Below are 22,578 nucleotides of genomic sequence, written 5' to 3' on the forward strand. Positions count from 1 at the left end.
TAAAATAATTTTGATATTTTTGCTTTTGAAATACAAATAATATGAATATCTTCGTAAAAATTAAAAATATTTTGATATTTATAGATAATAGCAACCTCGTTTAAGCAATATATCAAAATTCTAAAAAAATCTCGATACATTAATCAGAGAGAGAAGGGGGAAAAAAAGAGTGAATTTGATTCAAAATAAAAAAAAAGGCAGAATTCAGAAGTGAAGCATCGCAATTAACAAAGAAAAAGGCATTACCAAGGCAATAGTTGGTTCCGGCATTTCATCGAACAGCTTGCGGGCGTCCAATGTAGAGGCGATGGATTTAAAGCTGGCTTATTCATTATGTTCGGCGGTGAGTTCGGCGGCGGCGGCGTGAGGGGTTTGATCTTGGGGTTTATTAACGAGCTGCTCCATGTCTCTCATCCTCGTCGTCACAACACTGGCCACCAGAACTGCACTCGATTTTGAAAAGCATAATTTCCAATGATCAGATCAGATTGGAGAAGTTGATTTTGGAAGAAAGAAGGGGGAATTACCAGCAGCAGTGCCGAAAGTCCATAGCCAGAGAATCTTAAGTCCGGGGCTCTTGTCTCTCCACATACTCTTCATCTACAAACTGATGCTAAACACTTCTTTCCCCACGCGTCGCAGCTTGCAGCTCCTTGTGTTTTTTTTACACTAAACCGGATGAGATACTCGGTACCTTTTTTTTCCGTGTCCCACTGTCCTCTCCAATTGCGATTGACATGTGTTCAAGCTTATTTTATTTATTTATTTATTTATTTATTTATTTATTTTTCATAATGCTCTATTCGTTGTCTAATTATATGCTTATTTGATCGGATATAACTTAAAAAAAAATGTAAAAATAAAAAATTTACTTTTTTGGTAAAAAAAAAAAAAAGAATAGATTTAAAAAACGAGTACAAAATAAATTGAAAATTTACAATTTAGTCCACAACTATCTACCCATGCAATTTTAAGATGATGGATTGAATTGCAATCGGGTTTTATATAGTGTGGATTAAAATGAAAAACTTTAATTTGTTCTGTATTAAAATTTGACCCCCCAAATTTTAAAAGATCAATTTTTTTTTTTTTTAATATAATTTTTATATTATATATGGTTATGTGGCTGGTTTGACCCCTATCTATTATCTATTTTGTACATTAATTTATCCTTCTTATTTATAATATGTACTAATAATTTTATCATAAATATATTATATAAAAATAAATTTTGTTTATATAAATGCTTTGGAATATTAAAAAAAATGATAAAAAATTGTATAATGTGATATTTTGTAAATAAAATTTAACTTGATATATATATTTTTTAAAAAATTAATTCATAGTGTAAAAGACTTTGAAAAATGCCTAAATAAATAAAACCGATTTTTTTCCTAAATATTATTGCAGTCACCATATGCACTATTTTCTTCTCTATTTTTCTGTTTTGTTGTTTTATTTCTTCTTCATCTCGCTGCCTCCTCCGTCAAGAGGAATCGGATAATGCAACGTTTGAATAGGCGGTAGTGAACTGATAGACATATTTTTTACTAAAAAAAATTGAATTTCCAATTCTATCTAACGAAAAAATAGTAGTTCGAACTGACAATTTATAATTTAAAATATATTAGCGACAAAAAAAATGAAATCAACTTGATGACTCCAGTCCCGGAATCCGAAAGCTGGTTCTGGCACTTTCTATGATGAAAGAAGAATAATAAGATCAATACTCCCTCCGTCCCAAAAGATTTGTCTTGTTTTTCCATTTTCGTCCGTCTCAAAACAATTATCTTGTTTCCTTATTTAGTAGTCGTGGTCTCCACTTTATAATAAAATTATTCCATACCACCCCTAGTTATTACTCTAACGTATTCTTTAAAATCCTTCAAAAAGCAAGGACATTTTAGTTATTTACATTCTATTTTATACCCACTTTCAATTAAATACTATTATTCTTTGATTCTCGTGTCAACTCTTAATAAGACATTTCTTTTGGGACGGGGAATATATAATAAGATCTTAATTTATATTTAATATTAAGCTAGATAAAGATAAAGATGACTAATCACAATATATATATATATATATATATACCACATTGATAGTCAAAATATATCTTCAATAAATTGCTATCCAACACATATGTAATATATTGAGCAACTGTTTACAGCAATGAAATAAAATGTATCAATTAATTTGACATACTCAACATTTATTTTATCATGATCATATTTGTACAAGCTACCGAATGTATATTAACAACGGTAATTAATTAGTTAATTAATTTCAAGAAATGCTTGAATCAATCAGCGATATATATATATGGATAAACTATTTTTTTAGTCCCATAAGTATAGTTTATCGCAAACTAGTCACATAAATGGAAAATTTTCGTTGTTTTAGTCATTCGGCGCTGAAGATGTCCGCGTGGCTCGCCGGAATCCATGTGTCCGCCAGATGACCCGCTAGGTCGGCACCACCTGGCAGACACGTGGATTTTGTTTTATTTTTTAATTTTTTTTAATTGTTTTTCAATTGGACCAATAAAAAAAATAGAGTAGACAAATAAAATTAAAAATAAATTAAAAATAATTTTTTTTTTAAATTAAAAAAAAAAAGAAAAATAAAATAAAATCCACATGTCCGCTAGGTGTCGCTGACCTGCCGAACACGTGGATTCCCGCGAGCCATGCGTGCGTCTCCGGCGCCGGAGGACTAAAACAACGAAAATATTCTACTTATGGGACACTACAAAGAAAAAATCATTTTTGTAACAAAATTTTTTTGTCACTAAATTTATTTTTTCCGTTACTAATGACATTAGAGATGGAATTATGAATGGAATTACGTTAGTTACGTGAACTTTAGGGACGAAATTCCATTACAAATATATTATTTTTTTTGTAGTGAGACTAGTTTGTGACATGCTCTATTTAAGGTACTAAAATGATAAGGGGTCCAGATAACGGACTAAATAAAACAGTTTGCCATATATATATTATGTTAAAAACTAATTAACTTGCATGGAATCTCCATGTCTCTTAAATAATTAATTCGAAAACCCATAATTATATTCCTTAATTTCTCCTATAACTAACTCTTGTGTGAAAATGTCAACACTACAAATTAAATCTCCCCTTAATTCTTTGTATAATGAGCAAAGTCGAACACAACTTGTACAACATACACATACTTACAAGGGTTGTTGAAGATCAGATACCCAACTCGTGATTTTTTTATTTTTTTTTAAAAAAGGGAGAGATGATCAGGGTAAGCATGTAAGACAAAACACTAGTATTATCTTATTACAAAAGTCATCACAAAGTTTTACACACCGACAGCCTCAGAGCAAGATCGTATATATGTCTTGATCATTAATTAATTATATTGCACATATACATATCATTGGAAAGGAAGAAAAAAAAAAAAAAAAAAAAAAAGGGTTTGAATGAAGAGTGTATGGATAACAAGTGATGAGTTTTAAATGGGAGGGAAGCGTGTAAGTGTAGCACATGCATATAAATTAATAAATTATTGGCTAAACTATATTTTTTAGTCCCGTAACTGGACATGTTTATCATTTTAGTCCGTAAGTAGAGCCCGTCGCAAACTAGTCTTATTAGTGAAAAATTTTCGCTGTTTTAGTCATCCGGCCGCGGAGACGCCCATGTGGCTAGCCGAAGGCCACGTATCCGCCAGGTGTCGCACACGTGGATTTTATTTTTAATTTTTTATTTTTTAAAATATTTTTAAAATATATTTTTAATTTATTTTTATTTTTATTTGTATTTTTAATTTTTTTTATTTGGTCCAATTAAAAAAAAATTTAAAAAATGAAAAAAGAAAAAAAAATCCACGTGTCCGCCGGGTGTCGCTGACCTGGCGGAACACCGGGCGGACACGTGGCTTCCGGTGAGCCACGCGGGCATCTCCGGCACTAGAGGACTAGAACAACGAAAAGTTTCTACTTATGAGACTAGTTTGCGACAGGCCCCACTTATAGAACTAAAGTGATAAAAGAATTAAGTTACGGGACTTAAAAAAGCAAACAGTTTACCCTAAATTATATTAAACCTACCTTACTTACCACATCCACATCAATGGCAAAGTCAGACAAGAAACTTTCAAAATTAATTCCATATATATATATATTTATATATATACATATGCATACGATTGCAATTTGCAATGGAAAGGAAATGGTTATTTATATATGATTAACAAATCTCATGAAACTATTTATATATCTAATGGTTACTTTTAATATAATTACAACTGGGATTGGTTGTCTGTATAATTACTTTACTACCAAGTCTTGAATTTCTTCGTTCAGACAGCCGCCATTTATAAGAAAGTGTCAATAATTTAAATTGTAGCCATTTGGATTGGACGCGTTATTACTTACATCATCAAATTAATTACAACATATACTATAGTCAATTTGATTAACTAATCTAATGCCAACATGTAAAAGAACAGCTGATTATAAATACCCCTCAGGCCCTCACTACTTAATTATCATTCCATCATCGATCATCATACTAATCAAATTAAAATTATAGTAATTCTTGTGTTATAATTATATAGATATAGATTATGATGATGAATGCAAAGATTTCTAGAGTAGTAATGGCAGCGCAGGCACTAGTTGTGGTGCTGCTGTTGTCCGTAGTAAAGTGCAGCAGCGGCGGATCATCATCGTCGTCGTTGAGAGTCGGATTCTACGCAAGAACATGTCCGCAAGCAGAGACCATTGTGCGCCGGGCAGTCACCAGAGCCGTGTCGAGGAATCCGGGACTCGCCGCCGGCCTCATCAGGATGCATTTCCACGACTGCTTCGTCAGGGTACGTACACCAAATTATATTGCACGCAGTTGTTACTGTTCTAAATTAATTATAAAATTCAGCGGAATATATTAACAGTACAGTCGGACAAATACAATACATAAATTGACAGCACATTATTAGACTCATATCTATCATGATTTTAATATGCTATACAAAACATAATTCAGTATATGAATAAACAATATATACTACCATTGATTTTATATATAAAAAATATATATATAGTCGTACAACAAACTTATGTTAAGTTAAATAAAATCATATATCATCCAAGTGTTTTATACATATACAGTGGAAGCTACCGTTTTGAATTTAAAATTCACCGGTGCTTAACAGTATGAAATACGACTAATAAAAAAAAACACAATATTGCATGTTATTATTTATATTAATAAAATATAAGTATAAACATATGAACGAATAGTATATGATAAAATCTCACACAATATATTAATTATATTATAATTAATATAAGATATACTCTTATATTATATTGTAAGTATGAACAAAACAACATATATTTTTATTATAAAGTTTGCTAATTTTAAAAAATCAGTTCGGTGCTCATGTTCAGCGTAACCTTTCTTATATAAATTTAATTGAATCGGCACGGTGCTGATTCGATCGCTAATCAATTAATTGAATGTAATAGAGTAAATGATTAATCCTATCCATCCTGGTTTTCCGATCAGGGCTGCGACGGGTCGGTGCTGCTGGACAGTCTCCCCGGCCGCCCCGCCGCCGAGAAAGACAACGCCGCCAACTTCCCGAGCCTCCGCGGCTTCGAGGTCATCGACGACACCAAAGCGCTGGTCGAGGCCAGGTGTCCTCGGACGGTGTCCTGCGCCGACATTCTGGCATTCGCCGCCCGCGACAGCGCCGCCAGAGCCGGCAACATTTGGTATGAGGTGCCGTCGGGGCGTCGCGACGGGCGAGTGTCCCTGAGCTCGGAAGTGCTGCAGAGCATTCCCCCGCCGTTCTTCAACGCCACTCAGCTCAGAGACAATTTCCGGCGGAAAGGGCTGTCGGCCGACGACATGGTGGCGCTCTCCGGCTCGCACTCGATCGGCGTTTCCCACTGCTCCGCCTTCTCCAACAGGCTCGCCGGATTCAACGCCACCTTCGATCAGGACCCCTCCATGGATCCTCGATTCGCCGCGTTTCTCAGAACCAGGTGCCCGCCGGCGAGCTCTGGGAATTCCGGCGATCCGGCGGTGAGCAATGATTTTCAGACACCGACCCGGCTGGACAACAGGTACTACGAGAATCTGGTGAACCGCAGGGGGCTCTTAACCTCGGATCAGACGCTGTTCGACAGCCCGACGACGAGGAATCTGGTGATCCAAAATGCGAGATTGGGGTCGAATTGGGAGAAGAAATTCGGAGGTGCGATGGTGAAGATGGGGAAGATAGAGGTGCTTACAGGGAGACAAGGAGAGATCAGAACCAACTGCCGTTTTGTTAACTGATCTTTAGGAATTGAATTGATTTACTATATTCTGGATTTTAAATTAAATTCTTTTTGTCTATTGATCGTTAATGTCTCTTCGATCTTCGATTTCTCTTCAACTGTGAATTCTTTTGTCATCTTATTAATTAAATTGTTTTGGGATGTATTTACTTGGGATGTTTAATGTGATATAAATATGTAATGATGAGATGTTTTGAATGTAGTATTAAATTCTAGTGTAATAAAATATATAAAAATTAGATGTTTGATTTGATGTTTTTGGAGAAAAAAAAAATTGAAATAGTAAAATCATGGGTAAAATATTACAAGTAAACAAAGCTTTAGGGATTTATTCAAAACAACGATGTCCGGTAGGCTATTCGAAAATTAAAGATGGCCCCGAAAAACGATTAACCCACACAGCAACAATATCTCACCATTAAGAACACGCACAACAACAACAACAACAAACATAAAAAATCAACACAGAAAAATCCTTCAACACAGATTGGTTGTTCGTTGGATGATCAAACTGCGAACGAACATTCTGGTGACGAAGAAAATTAGAAACACAACGAAATGATAACCCAGTTCGGCTGCACCAGCCTACGTCTGGGGGGAGTTCCAACCCAGACAAAACTCACTATTGAAAACAGTGAAACACGAGATGTGTGAATACAATCGAACTACACATTCAAGAAATCTATTATCTACCCATTTCTTGACGATTTCTCGTACTCAACCTATACCACACACCTCTCGCCCTCAATATTTTTATTTTCTCCCACAATCCTGTCTATATCACCTCAAATCTATTTTTCTCCACTCTATATCCTATATAGAAGCTCTGTATCCTAATATCCTAACAAACTCAACAAGAATGGAATCTATTCTTCCACTATCTCTCCCAACATTCACAAAATTTGTTACAACCAACATTTATTATTCCCACACATGGATTTGGGGGACCAACGAGTTTTCTAGATCAATTCGTTTGGGTCTTCATTGGATTGATCAATTTGGCTCATTTCCTTGTTTGATTGGACTCGAGACAAATTGGGCAGCATCTATTTATCACTGTTCGTATCTCCCTCTTTTTGGTTGATGTTTACCAACCATAGTAGGGACAATCTTCTCAGCATTACTCACAACAAAGCACACATTCAGACCATTATAAACTCCCCCCCTCAACCAAGAATAAATGCATCAAGCTAAGGACATGAAATTCACTCCCCCTTTGGGAGACATCAAACAAAAAACCTTCAACGACGAAATAGGAGCTGACGGTGTTCCAGAATGTAAGAGACTCCCCCTTAATCCATGCACATCAGCTTAGTTATCCATCACAATCAGCAACAATAACTAATGCGCACAAGCAAACAACTCATCTAATCCATCAATCCAATATCAAATCATATCAAGATTAAGATAAATGATTTACCCCTTCAATCGCAGCTTTACTCCTTCATTTTACTCCTCACCATAGAGGCAATCAAGCCAAAATGGATTTAATATGCATTTGATTTCAACTAGAGCTGGAAGGAAGTAAATGATTTCCTATTTCCTTTACCAGATTGTTTTTTGTTGATCCGGACAATCTCCGGACATAGCTGTCCTCAAATACTCATAGCAACCAAAAGGTATGAATGTTACTTCTTCTTCTCCTTTGGAAACAACAATTCAAAAAGGAATGTCAATCCATCGAACTAGCGAACTCCTCTTAATTCATCCGAGGCACCTCATCCACCTCATTGATTTCGCCAACACCTAGAACATCTCCTATAAGCATGCGCCAAAACTTTTAATACCAAACATACTCATTTGATTAGGATGATGACCACTTTTGCTGCACAGATACACTTTCGCGCTCGACCACTTTTCCAAGACAACACCAATTACTATAAGAAGCACATATCAAGATTCTGTCGTAGCTTTTCACATCGATTCGAATTCAAGGCTTTGATTTGAATGTCTTCCAGTTGCTTTGCTGAATGCACATGATCAAGACTGCACATTCTATTTTCTGAACTTTCAACAACATTGTTCAGATTGATTTCGGATGTGCAACAGTGAGCGTCTCCAAGGATATGCTCTGGTGAATGCTTCTTGTATGTTTTGGTGAGAATTTTTATTGGTGGTTCAAGGTTGATGCTCCTGTGGGGTTGTTCATGAGATGTCCAAACGCAATCTGATCCCTCTTTATTTACATCAATCAAATCCAATCCCTCTGTGCCCTGCTTCAGTTTAGATTCGTCATCACTTGAATTTTGACTTCTTACCTCAAACAATTCATTTTGGCAGTTCACATTAACGGACTTCATTCCAATGTTCTAGGTAGAGAGAGCAATTGGACATGTTTCTTGATTCACCTTAGGTCTTCATACTAGTCTCGCTATAATTCTGTTTTTGAATTGTTTTGATGGCCAAATTACTTTTCTGCCCAGCCATAAATCTTGTCTGATTCGATCACAGTCCAACTCCTGGTGTCCATATTGTTTGCAGTACCTGCAGTTTGATAGTTGTCCGCCTGACCACCAGACACTCCTTTGATTTCCAGAGGATTTCGAAATAGCAGATAGTTTAACACCTTCATTGCTACCAGTTGATTCAGAAAGCAATCCACCATTGACAAACGTTATTTGAGAAGTTCCAGCCCCATGCGTGTAGCCAATCCCACTATGATCACCATATGGCTTCCCAACATTCAATACTTCATCAAGTTTCTCTTTGTCTTTCATTAATCGTTTATTCTCACTCAAAAGCTCCTTGTTCTCCATCTCCAACTTTTTGATTCTCTTCAGCTGTTCACTTGAGATTTGAAACAACTTTTCATGTCCCACTGCAAATTTATCATTCATTGTGGTAAGCTTTTCATTACTTCTAGTAGTGTTTTGTTTTTTATTTCCAAAAGACCAACGCATGCTCTGAGTTTCTCATTTTGAGACACTTTCTGTTTAGCAAGTACCATCTCATAGGTTTCGATTAATTCTTGAAAACTCATCTTTTTGAATTCATCATCACCTTTTTTCATAGCATCACCTTTCTGTTCTGATGTCTTCGTTGGAGTTTCATATTTTTTGGCATTCTTTGCAGGTCGGCTGTCAGCTGTTCGGTTGCTACTCGAACTTCCAGTCTGCATCTTCTTCGAATCAAGGTTCCAGGAGGATTTTCGGATGGACTGTTAGGCTCTTTTCTTTGACATACCTTTGGATCACTCTTCGGTAATATGTTGAAGATGAGGCTCTGATACCAATTGTTGGCCCCGAAAAATGATTAACCTACACAGCAGCAATATCTCACCATCAAGAACACGCACAACAACAACAAACTTAAAAAATCAACACAGAAAAATCCCTCAACACAGATTGGTTGTTCGTTGGATGATCGAACTGCGAATGAACATTCTGGTGATGAAGAAAATTAGAAACACAACAAAATGATTACCCAGTTCAGCTGCACTAGCCTAAATCTGGGGGGTTCCAACACAGACGAAACTCACTATTGAAAACATTGAAACACAAGATGTGTGAATAAAATCGAGCTACACACTCAAGAAATCTATCTACCCATTTCTTGACGATTTCTTGTACTCAACCTATCCCACACACCTCTCACCCTCAATGTTTTTATTTTCTCCCTCAATCCTGTCTATATCACCTCAAATCTATTTTTCTCCATTCTATATCCTATATAGAAGCTCTATATCCAAATATCCTAACAAACTCAACAAGAATGAAATATATTCTTCTACTATCTCTCCCAACAAACTCAACGAGAATGGAATCTATTCTTCTACTATCTATCCCAACATCCACAAAATTTGTTACAACCAACATTTATATTTCCACACATGGATTTGGGGGACCAACGAGTTTTCTAGATCAATTTGTTTGGGTCTTCATTGGATTGGTCAATTTGGGTCATTTCTTTGTTTGATTGGACTCAAAACAAATTGGACAACGTCTGTTCATCCATGTTCGTCCGTTGATCGGACAATCTGCAAACAACATCAACCAAAACACAAAAACAAATTCAATCTACTTTCAACAAAAGATTTGTTCACACAATTTTTTTTTTTAACAAAATATATAATAATTATATTCTTATTCCTATAAAATTTAATAATTTAATACTAAAAAATATTTCTTTATATTATAAACACAATTCACATATATATATATATATATATAAACTTCAAACTATAAATTTCACATTACTGAACATTGATCTCAGTCATTAGTTTTATATCTAGTAATTATAATTACGTAAAGATAAATGAGTTTAAAGGTGAAAATTAACCACATCATAACTGATTTTCATACATTCAGACAGGGCCGGTTCTGACTTTCGAAGGACTCGGGCGAAATAAAAACTAAGGACCCTTAAATATATATATATATAATATTTTTTTACTTATAATAAAATATAAATAATAAAAAAAACATTTTTTAGTATTTTTATGCAAAAGTATCAATAATAATAATGCAAAATTGTTCATAATTTTCATGTAGTTTTGAAACTTAGCATAAAATTTTTATGTACTTTAAAAATTTTGTGGCGTCCCTTTTATACTTTAACAAATGTTATATGAAACTCACATCATACAAAAAAATATAGACGAAAAATCATTTTCTCATCATCCAAAATAGAATTTCTAATATTTTTATATGCAAAAATTAATAATAGCATTAATTAATATTAACTTTGTTTAATGTTAATACATGGAACATGTAACCATCAAGCCATATTCCTCTATTAATATATAAAAATCAAATAATACGTATATATATTTTATATATAACATAAATATATTATGGGCTCTTATTTAGATTGGGCCTGGGTGGGCACCCCTCTCGTCCGGCCCAGGGCCGGTCCTGCATTCAGCATAGTATCAATGTCCGTTTTAAATATTATAAGTTGTGTTCATTTGTGACTTTTTTTTCTTCAAAAAATATCACATTAAACAATTATTATTATTTTTTTTATATTATACTGTAAATTTATTTTACATTCAAAAGATCACATTAATCTCTATTTATCACATCAAACAACTATTCAATTCAACTTTTTACTATTAAAAATTCAAAACTAAAAACTAAAACCCACAAACAAACGCACCCTATGATTTTTAAAATTTCTAAACTTCTATCCAGCATTGTTGGAATCTTCCAAATACTCTCATTTACTCTTTACTTCATAAGATTTACATGTTTTTCTAAGGATTGTTTGGGTTCCATACTATTTATTGAATATGTTCTTTTAAAAGACTTAAAATTTTAAAAAATATATATAATATATTATATCTCTTCTTGCCACAAAATATTTGTAAAACGATGAAAGTTTAAACTCATCGTCTCATAATCACAAATTTATTCTCATTTAATCGTATACTTCCTTATGATACTTGAGTTTTACTTGAGTTCTGTTTGCAAACACTTGATAGAGATCATTAAAACATTAAATTAATATTTTTATATTAAAAATATCTATATAAAATTATACTTCCTCAGTCCCAAAAGTATAGTCTTATTGTATTGGGCACGAGATTTAAGGAATATTGATATTATATTGTTATGTAATAAAAAATAAGGATACATGACTTTTTTGCCATTACGAGTATATTAGTGTAAAAAGTAGTGGCAATGGTGTAATAATAATGAAAAAGTAGAAGTAGTTTTAGGGTGATATGATTATTTATGGAAATAAGACTATTGTTTTAGGACGGACAAATGGTAAACAAGACTATTGTATTAGGACGGAGGGAGTACTTGATATTAAATTGTGTATAAAATCATATATTACTACACAAAAAAAAAATAAAAAATAAAAAGTTTCGTACAATATTTTTTAAAATGTAAGAAATCATGCAATTTTTAAAATAAAAGAGAATTTATATTGAATTTCAAAACTAACATAGTGTTGTGAATAATTTTACTTATTTTTTATTATTTATTTTTTCAGTTCATGATTCTTAACAAACAAATATAAACTAAGCTTTAGTTGAAGCTTTTCTCCATTGGAATCTTTACCATTTCTATTGAAAGAGTTGTACTGAATGACAATATCCATATGTATATAAAAGATTTAAACCTATTCAAAAGCAAGACTTCAATTAGGCTTCACATTGATGTAAGCTTGAATTTGGATTTTGGTTTGGAGTTGGGAGTGATAAAAATTTGAATAAAATAGTACTCCCTCTGTACCAATTGTCACTTACCGTGTTTATTTTTTTATTTTTGTCTATTTCACTTATTTTGTCATTTTTCTTTCTTGGAAAAATATTATACACTTTAATGTTATTTTAAATTTTCTAATTTATTATTATTTTTTAAATTTTAATTATACTAATCAATTATCTTAATCTCAATTTAAATTATTTTTTATTAAAAGATAATTATTTTCATTGATATATTCTTAATTATTTACTATTTATACCCTTCGTAAATTTCCGTGTCTACGGTAAATGAGACACTATATCCAGGACGGATCGAGGGAGTATTCGATATGCACGATCCATGCCAAAATCACTTAGGGACAACAAACGGATTTTGAGGTCCATTAGTGTTTGTTCGGGGGATTTGATTAGATTTCCACTATTCATCTCATTTCCACTTAGCATAAAATTTTTATGTACTTTAAAAATTTTGTGGCGTCCCTTTTATACTTTAACAAATGTTATATGAAACTCACATCATACAAAAAAATATAGACGAAAAATCATTTTCTCATCATCCAAAATAGAATTTCTAATATTTTTATATGCAAAAATTAATAATAGCATTAATTAATATTAACTTTGTTTAATGTTAATACATGGAACATGTAACCATCAAGCCATATTCCTCTATTAATATATAAAAATCAAATAATACGTATATATATTTTATATATAACATAAATATATTATGGGCTCTTATTTAGATTGGGCCTGGGTGGGCACCCCTCTCGTCCGGCCCAGGGCCGGTCCTGCATTCAGCATAGTATCAATGTCCGTTTTAAATATTATAAGTTGTGTTCATTTGTGACTTTTTTTTCTTCAAAAAATATCACATTAAACAATTATTATTATTTTTTTTATATTATACTGTAAATTTATTTTACATTCAAAAGATCACATTAATCTCTATTTATCACATCAAACAACTATTCAATTCAACTTTTTACTATTAAAAATTCAAAACTAAAAACTAAAACCCACAAACAAACGCACCCTATGATTTTTAAAATTTCTAAACTTCTATCCAGCATTGTTGGAATCTTCCAAATACTCTCATTTACTCTTTACTTCATAAGATTTACATGTTTTTCTAAGGATTGTTTGGGTTCCATACTATTTATTGAATATGTTCTTTTAAAAGACTTAAAATTTTAAAAAATATATATAATATATTATATCTCTTCTTGCCACAAAATATTTGTAAAACGATGAAAGTTTAAACTCATCGTCTCATAATCACAAATTTATTCTCATTTAATCGTATACTTCCTTATGATACTTGAGTTTTACTTGAGTTCTGTTTGCAAACACTTGATAGAGATCATTAAAAAATTAAATTAATATTTTTATATTAAAAATATCTATATAAAATTATACTCCCTTAGTCCCAAAAGTATAGTCTTATTGTATTGGGCACGAGATTTAAGGAATATTGATATTATATTGTTATGTAATAAAAAATAAGGATACATGACTTTTTTGCCATTATGAGTATATTAGTGTAAAAAGTAGTGGCAATGGTGTAATAATAATGAAAAAGTAGAAGTAGTTTTAGGGTGATATGATTATTTATGGAAATAAGACTATTTGTTTTAGGACGGACAAATGGTAAACAAGACTATTGTATTAGGACGGAGGGAGTATTTGATATTAAATTGTGTATAAAATCATATATTACTACACAAAAAAAAATAAAAAATAAAAAGTTTCGTACAATATTTTTTAAAATGTAAGAAGTCATGCAATTTTTAAAATAAAAGAGAATTTATATTGAATTTCAAAACTAACATAGTGTTGTGAATAATTTTACTTATTTTTTATTATTTATTTTTTCAGTTCATGATTCTTAACAAACAAATATAAACTAAGCTTTAGTTGAAGCTTTTCTCCATTGGAATCTTTACCATTTCTATTGAAAGAGTTGTACTGAATGACAATATCCATATGTATATAAAAGATTTAAACCTATTCAAAAGCAAGACTTCAATTAAGCTTCACATTGATGTAAGCTTGAATTTGGATTTTGGTTTGGAGTTGGGAGTGATAAAAATTTGAATAAAATAGTACTCCCTCTGTACCAATTGTCACTTACCGTGTTTATTTTTTTATTTTTGTCTATTTCACTTATTTTGTCATTTTTCTTTCTTGGAAAAATATTATACACTTTAATGTTATTTTAAATTTTCTAATTTATTATTATTTTTTAAATTTTAATTATACTAATCAATTATCTTAATCTCAATTTAAATTATTTTTTATTAAAAGATAATTATTTTCATTGATATATTCTTAATTATTTACTATTTATACCCTTCGTAAATTTCCGTGTCTACGGTAAATGAGACACTATATCCAGGACGGATCGAGGGAGTATTCGATATGCACGATCCATGCCAAAATCACTTAGGGACAACAAACGGATTTTGAGGTCCATTAGTGTTTGTTCGGGGGATTTGATTAGATTTCCACTATTCATCTCATTTCCCCCCCCCCCACCCCTCCCCCCCCCCCCCCCCCCCCCCCCCCCCCCCCCCCCCCCCCCCACAAAACATTAAATCCAACACCTATTTTTTATATTACACTACATTCAAAACATCACATCAACACCTACACTACAAGAAAAAATCATTTTTGTAACAAAATTTTTTTGTCTCTAAATCTACTTTTTCCGTTACTAATGACATTAGAGACGGAATTAGTAATGGAATTACGTTAGCTACGTGAACTTTAGGGACGGAATTCCGTTACAAATATATTATTTTTTTGTAGTGCTATTTATATCATATCATATAACTATTCAAATTCAAAATTTTTACTATTCAAATCCCAACTCAAAATCCAAACTTCCAAACAAACATAGATGTACTACAAATTTTGGAATCAAGTTTGAGAAAAATTCAATTGTGAAATTGTATGGTTATTGCGATAGCAATTGGGGAGGTTGTGTGGATGATATGAAGAGCACCTCTGACTATACATTTTCTCTCGGTTCAGGCGTGATTTCATGGTCATCAAAGAAGCGAAAATTTATGGCGCAATCATCAGCTGAAGCAGAGTACGTTTCAGTTGCTATTGTAACATCCCAAATCGTTTGGCTTCGAAGGATTTTGGAGGATGTCAGTGCGATCCAAAAGGAGGCGACTATATTTTTCTATGACAATAAATCGAAAATTGCTATGAGAAAAAATCCAATTTATCACAGTCGCACTCGCCACATCGCGATCAAGCATTATTTTATTCGTAATGTTATTGAAGGAAGCGGGATGGAGCAAAGCTATTGTTGGAGTAACAAGCAAGTTGCAAACATCTTCACCAAAGCACTTCCGAAAGAGATATTTCATCAATTCAGAGAGCGCCAAGGAATTGTGGAGCACGTTAAGGGGAGTATGTTGGTTAATGTGCTTTGTTTAATTTATGATTTTTATTATATTTTTTAAATTTTTGGTTTCTAAGAGATGCAATTAATTTATTATCTGGCATTATACCTAAAATAAAAGTGTGCTAATGTAAGTAAAGTTATGAATCAGAAATAATATTTAGTCTTGTCATATTCCTCTCTGGTTCACCTATCATTCAATTAACAAGAGCTCGGTTAACCGAAAATATAGTTTGGTTCAACCGTTCGGCTATTCGATTTAATTTTTTTGCCCACTCTGCTGGTTGATAATAAGAAAAATCTCTAAAATATCAAAGTAAAGAATAAAGTCTTGATTTGCAAATGGCCAACAGAACATCATTGTTTTGAGTAAATCACTAATTCTTACATCCCAAAACAATTTAATTAATAAGATGACAAAAGAATTCACAGTTGAAGAGAAATCGAAGATCGAAGAGACATTAACGATCAATAGACAAAAAGAATTTAATTTAAAATCCAGAATATAGTAAATCAATTCAATTCCTAAAGATCAGTTAACAAAACGGCAGTTGGTTCTGATCTCTCCTTGTCTCCCTGTAAGCACCTCTATCTTCCCCATCTTCACCATCGCACCTCCGAATTTCTTCTCCCAATTCGACCCCAATCTCGCATTTTGGATCACCAGATTCCTCGTCGTCGGGCTGTCGAACAGCGTCTGATCCGAGGTTAAGAGCCCCCTGCGGTTCACCAGATTCTCGTAGTACCTGTTGTCCAGCCGGGTCGGTGTCTGAAAATCATTGCTCACCGCCGGATCGCCGGAATTCCCAGAGCTCGCCGGCGGGCACCTGGTTCTGAGAAACGCGGCGAATCGAGGATCCATGGAGGGGTCCTGATCGAAGGTGGCGTTGAATCCGGCGAGCCTGTTGGAGAAGGCGGAGCAGTGGGAAACGCCGATCGAGTGCGAGCCGGAGAGCGCCACCATGTCGTCGGCCGACAGCCCTTTCCGCCGGAAATTGTCTCTGAGCTGAGTGGCGTTGAAGAACGGCGGGGGAATGCTCTGCAGCACTTCCGAGCTCAGGGACACTCGCCCGTCGCGACGCCCCGACGGCACCTCATACCAAATGTTGCCGGCTCTGGCGGCGCTGTCGCGGGCGGCGAATGCCAGAATGTCGGCGCAGGACACCGTCCGAGGACACCTGGCCTCGACCAGCGCTTTGGCGTCGTCGATGACCTCGAAGCCGCGGAGGCTCGGGAAGTTGGCGACGTTGTCTTTCTCGGCGGCGGGGCGGCCGGGGAGACTGTCCAGCAGCACCGACCCGTCGCAGCCCTGATCGGAAAACCAGGATGGATAGGATTAATCATTTACTCTATTACATTCAATTAATTGATTAGCGATCGAATCAGCACCGTGCCGATTCAATTACATTTATATAAGAAAGGTTACGCTGAACATGAGCACCGAACTGATTTTTTAAAATTAGCAAACTTTATAATAAAAATATATGTTGTTTTGTTCATACTTACAATATAATATAAGAGTATATCTTATATTAATTATAATATAATTAATATATTGTGTGAGATTTTATGATATACTATTCGTTCATATGTTTATACTTATATTTTATTAATATAAATAATAACATGCAATATTGTGTGTTTTTTTATTAGTCGTATTTCATACTGTTAAGCACCGGTGAATTTTAAATTCAAAACGGTAGCTTCCACTGTATATGTATAAAACACTTGGATGATATATGATTTTATTTAACTTAACATAAGTTTGTTGTGCGACTATATATATATTTTTTATATATAAAATCAATGGTAGTATATATTGTTTATTCATATACTGAATTATGTTTTGTATAGCATATTAAAATCATGATAGATATGAGTCTAATAATGTGCTGTCAATTTATGTATTGTATTTGTCCGACTCTACTGTTAATATATTACGCTGAATTTTATAATTAATTTAGAACAGTAACAACTGCGTGCAATATAATTTGGTGTACGTACCCTGACGAAGCAGTCGTGGAAATGCATCCTGATGAGGCCGGCGGCAAGTCCCGGATTCCTCGACACGGCTCTGGCGACTGCCCGGCGCACAATGGTCTCTGCTTGCGGACATGTTCTTGCATAGAATCCGACTCTCAACGACGACGATGATGATCCGCCGCTGCTGCACTTTACTACGGACAACAGCAGCACCACAATTAGTGCCTGCGCTGCCATTACTACTCTAGAAATCTTTGCATTCATCATCATCTATATGATCTTAATTACTCCTATGACACAAGAATTACTAAAATTCTAATTTGATTAGTTTGATGATCGATGAAGGAATGAGAGGGCCTGAGGAGTATTTATAGGCAAGATCAGCTGCTCTTTTACAAGTTGCCATTAGATTAGATTAGTTAATTAAAATTGACTATAGTATATGTTGTTATTTCATTCTATGATGTAAGTAATAACGCGTCCAATCCAAATGGCTACAATTTAAATTATTGACACTTTCTAACAAACGGCTGTCTCAACGAAATTCAAGACTTGGTAGTAATTATATTATAGCTACATACGGCGGCAATGGGCAACACACGGTATTACCATAAACAATACACAATATGCGTTAATATAATATAAATACAACAGATGATATAGTCTCGTTGGTTTTAGTTCATGACATACTCTCAGCACAGGTTGTAATTATCAACAAATAGCACATATTTTTATTACAAACAACACATATTGTATATTATAAAGGCATACATATACTGATTTGAAAAATCGGCATGGTAATCAGCACCGTAACACTCCCCGCATACATACATACAATCTTAGTTGTAATTATATTAAAAGTAACCATTAGATATATAAATAGTTTATATATGTATATGGAAAGTTTCTTGTCTGACTTTGGCATTGATGTGGATGTGGTAGTAGTAAGTAGAAGTTTAATATAATTTATATTTGTGTTACACTTACACGCTTCCCTCTATTTTAAAACTCGTCAGTTGTAATCCATATACACACGTACACACACTACTCTTCAATAAAAATTTATTTATTTATTTTTCTTTTAATTTCCAATGATATGTATATAATTACTTAGTCATTGAGAGATATATGCAATCTTGCTCGATCGGTGGCTGTCGGTGTGTAAGACTTTGTGATTGACATTTGTAGTTAATAATATAAGATGATAATTAAGGATGTCAATGGGGACGAGTTAGCGGAGCGGATCCGGTTTTAATGAGCCGAGTTCGGGTCTAAAAAATTTGATTTGAGTCGGGCTGTGGATTTTCAATTTTAGATCCAGATGGGTTCGGGGCGAGTTACGAGTTTTACTATAAACCCGCCTCACCCTGGACCCGGACCCGAACCAAGATATTTTAATAATTATTATAATTTATTTATATTTTCATACAATATAAATTATATTATTTTGTATTTAAAAAAAATTTAATATAAAATATAGAACTTTAATTCTAAATTAAATTTATGTTCGCATTTGTTTCTCCTACAATTCTCTTTATAATCGACTACTGTTGACTGCCATCACTACAAACTATCGTCAATATTTGATTGTTCTTATTTTTAGAACTATAATTTTTTGCTACTTTGACGCATATTTTTTTTTTAATATTAAATCAAGTTTTTAAAAAATTATTTTATTTTTATAAAAAAAAAAAACGAATTTGTCAGATTGATCCCAAACCCGGAGGATTTGGGGTGAGACAGATCCTGGGGGGCGAGTTGAAGTGGGACGGGGAAGGTCTTGGGTCATAATATTTTCTAACGGGCGGGTCCCGGGGCCTTCAAAACTCGTCCCGAACTCGCCCCGTTAGCATCCCTAATGATAATATACTATGTCTTATCGATGCTCACCTGATCTATCCCCTTTTAAAGAAAATAGGAGTAATTACAATATGTCACGAGTTGGGTATTTGATGTTCAACAACCCTTATATATAATATAATTAGCACACTCGAGGAATAGTGATTGTGGTTTCATATTATAAAAAATAAAATAAAAGATAATTATATGTAAGTTGTGGGGTGTGTTTGACTTTGCTCATTATATATACAAGGAATTAAGGGGAGATTATCATTTGTAGTGTTGACATTTTCACACAAGAGTTAGTTATAGGAGAAATTAAGGAAGGTAATTAAGGGTTTTCGAATTAATTAATTATTTAAGAGACGAGGAGATTCCATGCAAGTACTATTAGTTAATTAATCAGTTTCTTTATGAATTAAACAACGCTGATTGATTCAAGCATTTCTTGAAATTAATTAATTAATACATTTATTTATTTATTTATTTTTGTATTAGCAAATGATCGCTTTCTCTTGTTGCTGTAAACAGCTGCACAAGTTTGCAAACCCTTAATTATATTTAAACTTGATTTTTACGACAAATATATTCAGTTGCCCATACACTAAAAAAAAAATAATACATATATATGTAACGGAATTACGTCCCTAAAGTTCACGTAACTAACGTAATTCGGTTCCTAATTCCGTCTCTAATGTCATTAGTAACGAAAAAAATAGATTTAGAGACAAAAAAATTTTGTTAAAAAATAATTTTTTCTTGTAGTGATAGGATCCTTTATCCAAAAAATAAACTCTATCCCTCTATCATCGCACACATAATATATATATACAAATACGTATGTTGTATATACATTATGTGTGTGGAGATAGGATAATAGAGAGTATTAATAGGACAAAGGATCCCATGGGCAACTGAATATAATATTTAATAGGATAGAGGATCCGGTCTTATTCAGTTGGTTCACACAGCATTCTCAATGAGCAATTCTCTATAAATACTATCATTATTTAATATAATATATATTATTCATTTATAAAAAAAATTAATTATTCAATACAAAATATTATTTTTTTTTTATATTATTGACACAGTTACTCATATTATATACAAAAAAAAAATCAATTCATCTAAAACTGTTGCAGAGACTGACTGTTTAGTACTAAAAATTTGATGATATTGTGCAGATTTGCTTTAGGTGAAGTTTTGGTGGGAAACTTTGTTACAATTTTTCTTTCCTTTTGTTTTTTTAAAGAAAAAATTACATAATCACAATTTAGAAGAAAATAATATTATATATATATATATAATCAGGAGATTAGAGGCACCTCTAGGTTCATTTGAACTATCAATTGGATATGAACTGCAATTAGTCATCTTTATATTGAAATTTAGATTGAATATGAATTATGTAAATTTTAATTATTGATTTTTTTGCTTTGATATTTCTAATTTATCTAATTTCAAGCTATTTATTTTTAATTGATACTGTAGAAGACATTTCATTCTTTTCGGGACAACTAATAGTATTTTTCAGTGTATATATAATGTGTGATGATATTTTGGTAAACAAAAGTAAAAATAGATGTAAATTTGTAATTGGCTAGTGTTGTAAATGTATATCCCGGATCGATGAGTTTAATAATGTTATATTATGCAAAAAGATGAAAATCCTTTTTTGCTATTTTTGTCAATAAGCAGACATCAGTCAAATTGTCGCAAATATTATGTAACACAGATTGACAATATCACAGACAGGTACCGTAGCCAAGATGCCACCTTTGGAAAGTCAAACCTACTTATTATTTAATGTATTGAGACAAATCGATTTGTCTTATGTAGAAGACGTGCAAGAGAAAATATTGACATGCCGCATTCGTTCTGCAAAACATTTATTGCTTCGTACCTGTTGCCACAAAATTACACACAGTCAACTTATCTTCTTGTGTGCGGGCTTGTGTTTTGTTTTGTATGTATGTGTGTCTTCGAGGATGATACACAAGAACTTTGAGTGTATTTTTCTCTCCACCTGATATAGCATCGAGAGGTTCATCCATCAAAGTTTAAAGAGACGAAAAGAAGGATTCTTGAAGTCGAAACCAAAGGAGATAACCATTCAGCATGCAACTTTTTTCTTAGTTTAACCGTTGGCCTGCTAGAGTCGCTACAGAGTAGTAACGGTCAATTCATAAGAATTTGTAAAACTAAACGGAGTTGGGTAGAAAATAGGTTGAGTAATTTTGTATAGTGTCTTGTGTGGTGTGAACCGATGATTTGGTTTACTTAAGATTTTTGGATTGTAATCCCCGTCACAACAAAACTAGGTAAACAAACTTAATTGTAAGTTGTTTTTTTATGTGCATTTATTTTGCCATCCATCTGCGTATGAACAATATGCAGTTTCAACAACGCGCAATTACATTGTAAAACTGTGTTTACGTAGAAACATTTGACAATTTTGCTGTCCAAATTACTCGAAGGCAAGCTACTCGAAGGTGTTGGATCTCTTATTCGATCGGTGTCCCGGTTTCCAACAAATTCAAACAATATTTTGTATACAAAATTATTCAAAATGAATTAACGGAAACAAATTTGAATAAAACCAAAACAATATTCGAAATTGAAAAGAAATTAATAACCAAGGCATTTTGGATTTTAGAATCATAACTCCAAATATACAAACCACACAGAACCTTAACTTGGAATTAAGAAATTAAGGTAAGAAAGGAGAAGACTTCCTGTTTGGTGAGTTCCAAATCGGACGCCCAGAACTCATGTAAGTACATGGCGGTCGGCGGCTTCTTCTCCGGTCATCATCTCGGCCGGACAGCAGCGGCAAACTCCAGCAACGAACAGAGGTGGCTT

At 33.3% G+C, this 22,578-nt stretch overlaps 3 protein-coding genes across 3 annotated transcripts; 1 reads left to right on the forward strand and 2 right to left on the reverse strand.

The window, feature by feature from the left end:
• Positions 1 to 85: 85 nt before the first annotated feature.
• On the reverse strand, positions 86 to 702 carry LOC127243722 (uncharacterized). Its single transcript, XM_051263877.1, has 2 exons — positions 528 to 702; positions 86 to 443 (listed from the first exon to the last, which is right to left on the reverse strand). Exons 1-2 carry the CDS (start codon positions 598 to 600, stop codon positions 325 to 327), a joined length of 192 nt encoding a protein of 63 aa, XP_051119834.1. The 5' UTR covers positions 601 to 702; the 3' UTR covers positions 86 to 324.
• A 3,832-nt stretch (positions 703 to 4,534) lies between these two features.
• LOC127243898 (peroxidase 5-like) lies at positions 4,535 to 6,525 on the forward strand. The gene is made up of 2 exons (XM_051264124.1): positions 4,535 to 4,845; positions 5,541 to 6,525. The coding sequence occupies exons 1-2, from the start codon at positions 4,597 to 4,599 to the stop codon at positions 6,315 to 6,317; spliced, it is 1,026 nt and encodes a 341-aa protein (XP_051120081.1). The 5' UTR covers positions 4,535 to 4,596; the 3' UTR covers positions 6,318 to 6,525.
• A 9,701-nt stretch (positions 6,526 to 16,226) lies between these two features.
• LOC127243893 (peroxidase 5-like) lies at positions 16,227 to 18,209 on the reverse strand. The gene is made up of 2 exons (XM_051264117.1): positions 17,896 to 18,209; positions 16,227 to 17,200 (listed from the first exon to the last, which is right to left on the reverse strand). Exons 1-2 carry the CDS (start codon positions 18,142 to 18,144, stop codon positions 16,424 to 16,426), a joined length of 1,026 nt encoding a protein of 341 aa, XP_051120074.1. The 5' UTR covers positions 18,145 to 18,209; the 3' UTR covers positions 16,227 to 16,423.
• Positions 18,210 to 22,578: the final 4,369 nt, after the last annotated feature.

The sequence above is a fragment of the Andrographis paniculata genome, unplaced genomic scaffold (assembly GCF_009805555.1).
Source record: "Andrographis paniculata isolate CXL003 unplaced genomic scaffold, ASM980555v1 Contig98END, whole genome shotgun sequence".
Lineage (NCBI taxonomy): Eukaryota > Viridiplantae > Streptophyta > Magnoliopsida > Lamiales > Acanthaceae > Andrographis > Andrographis paniculata.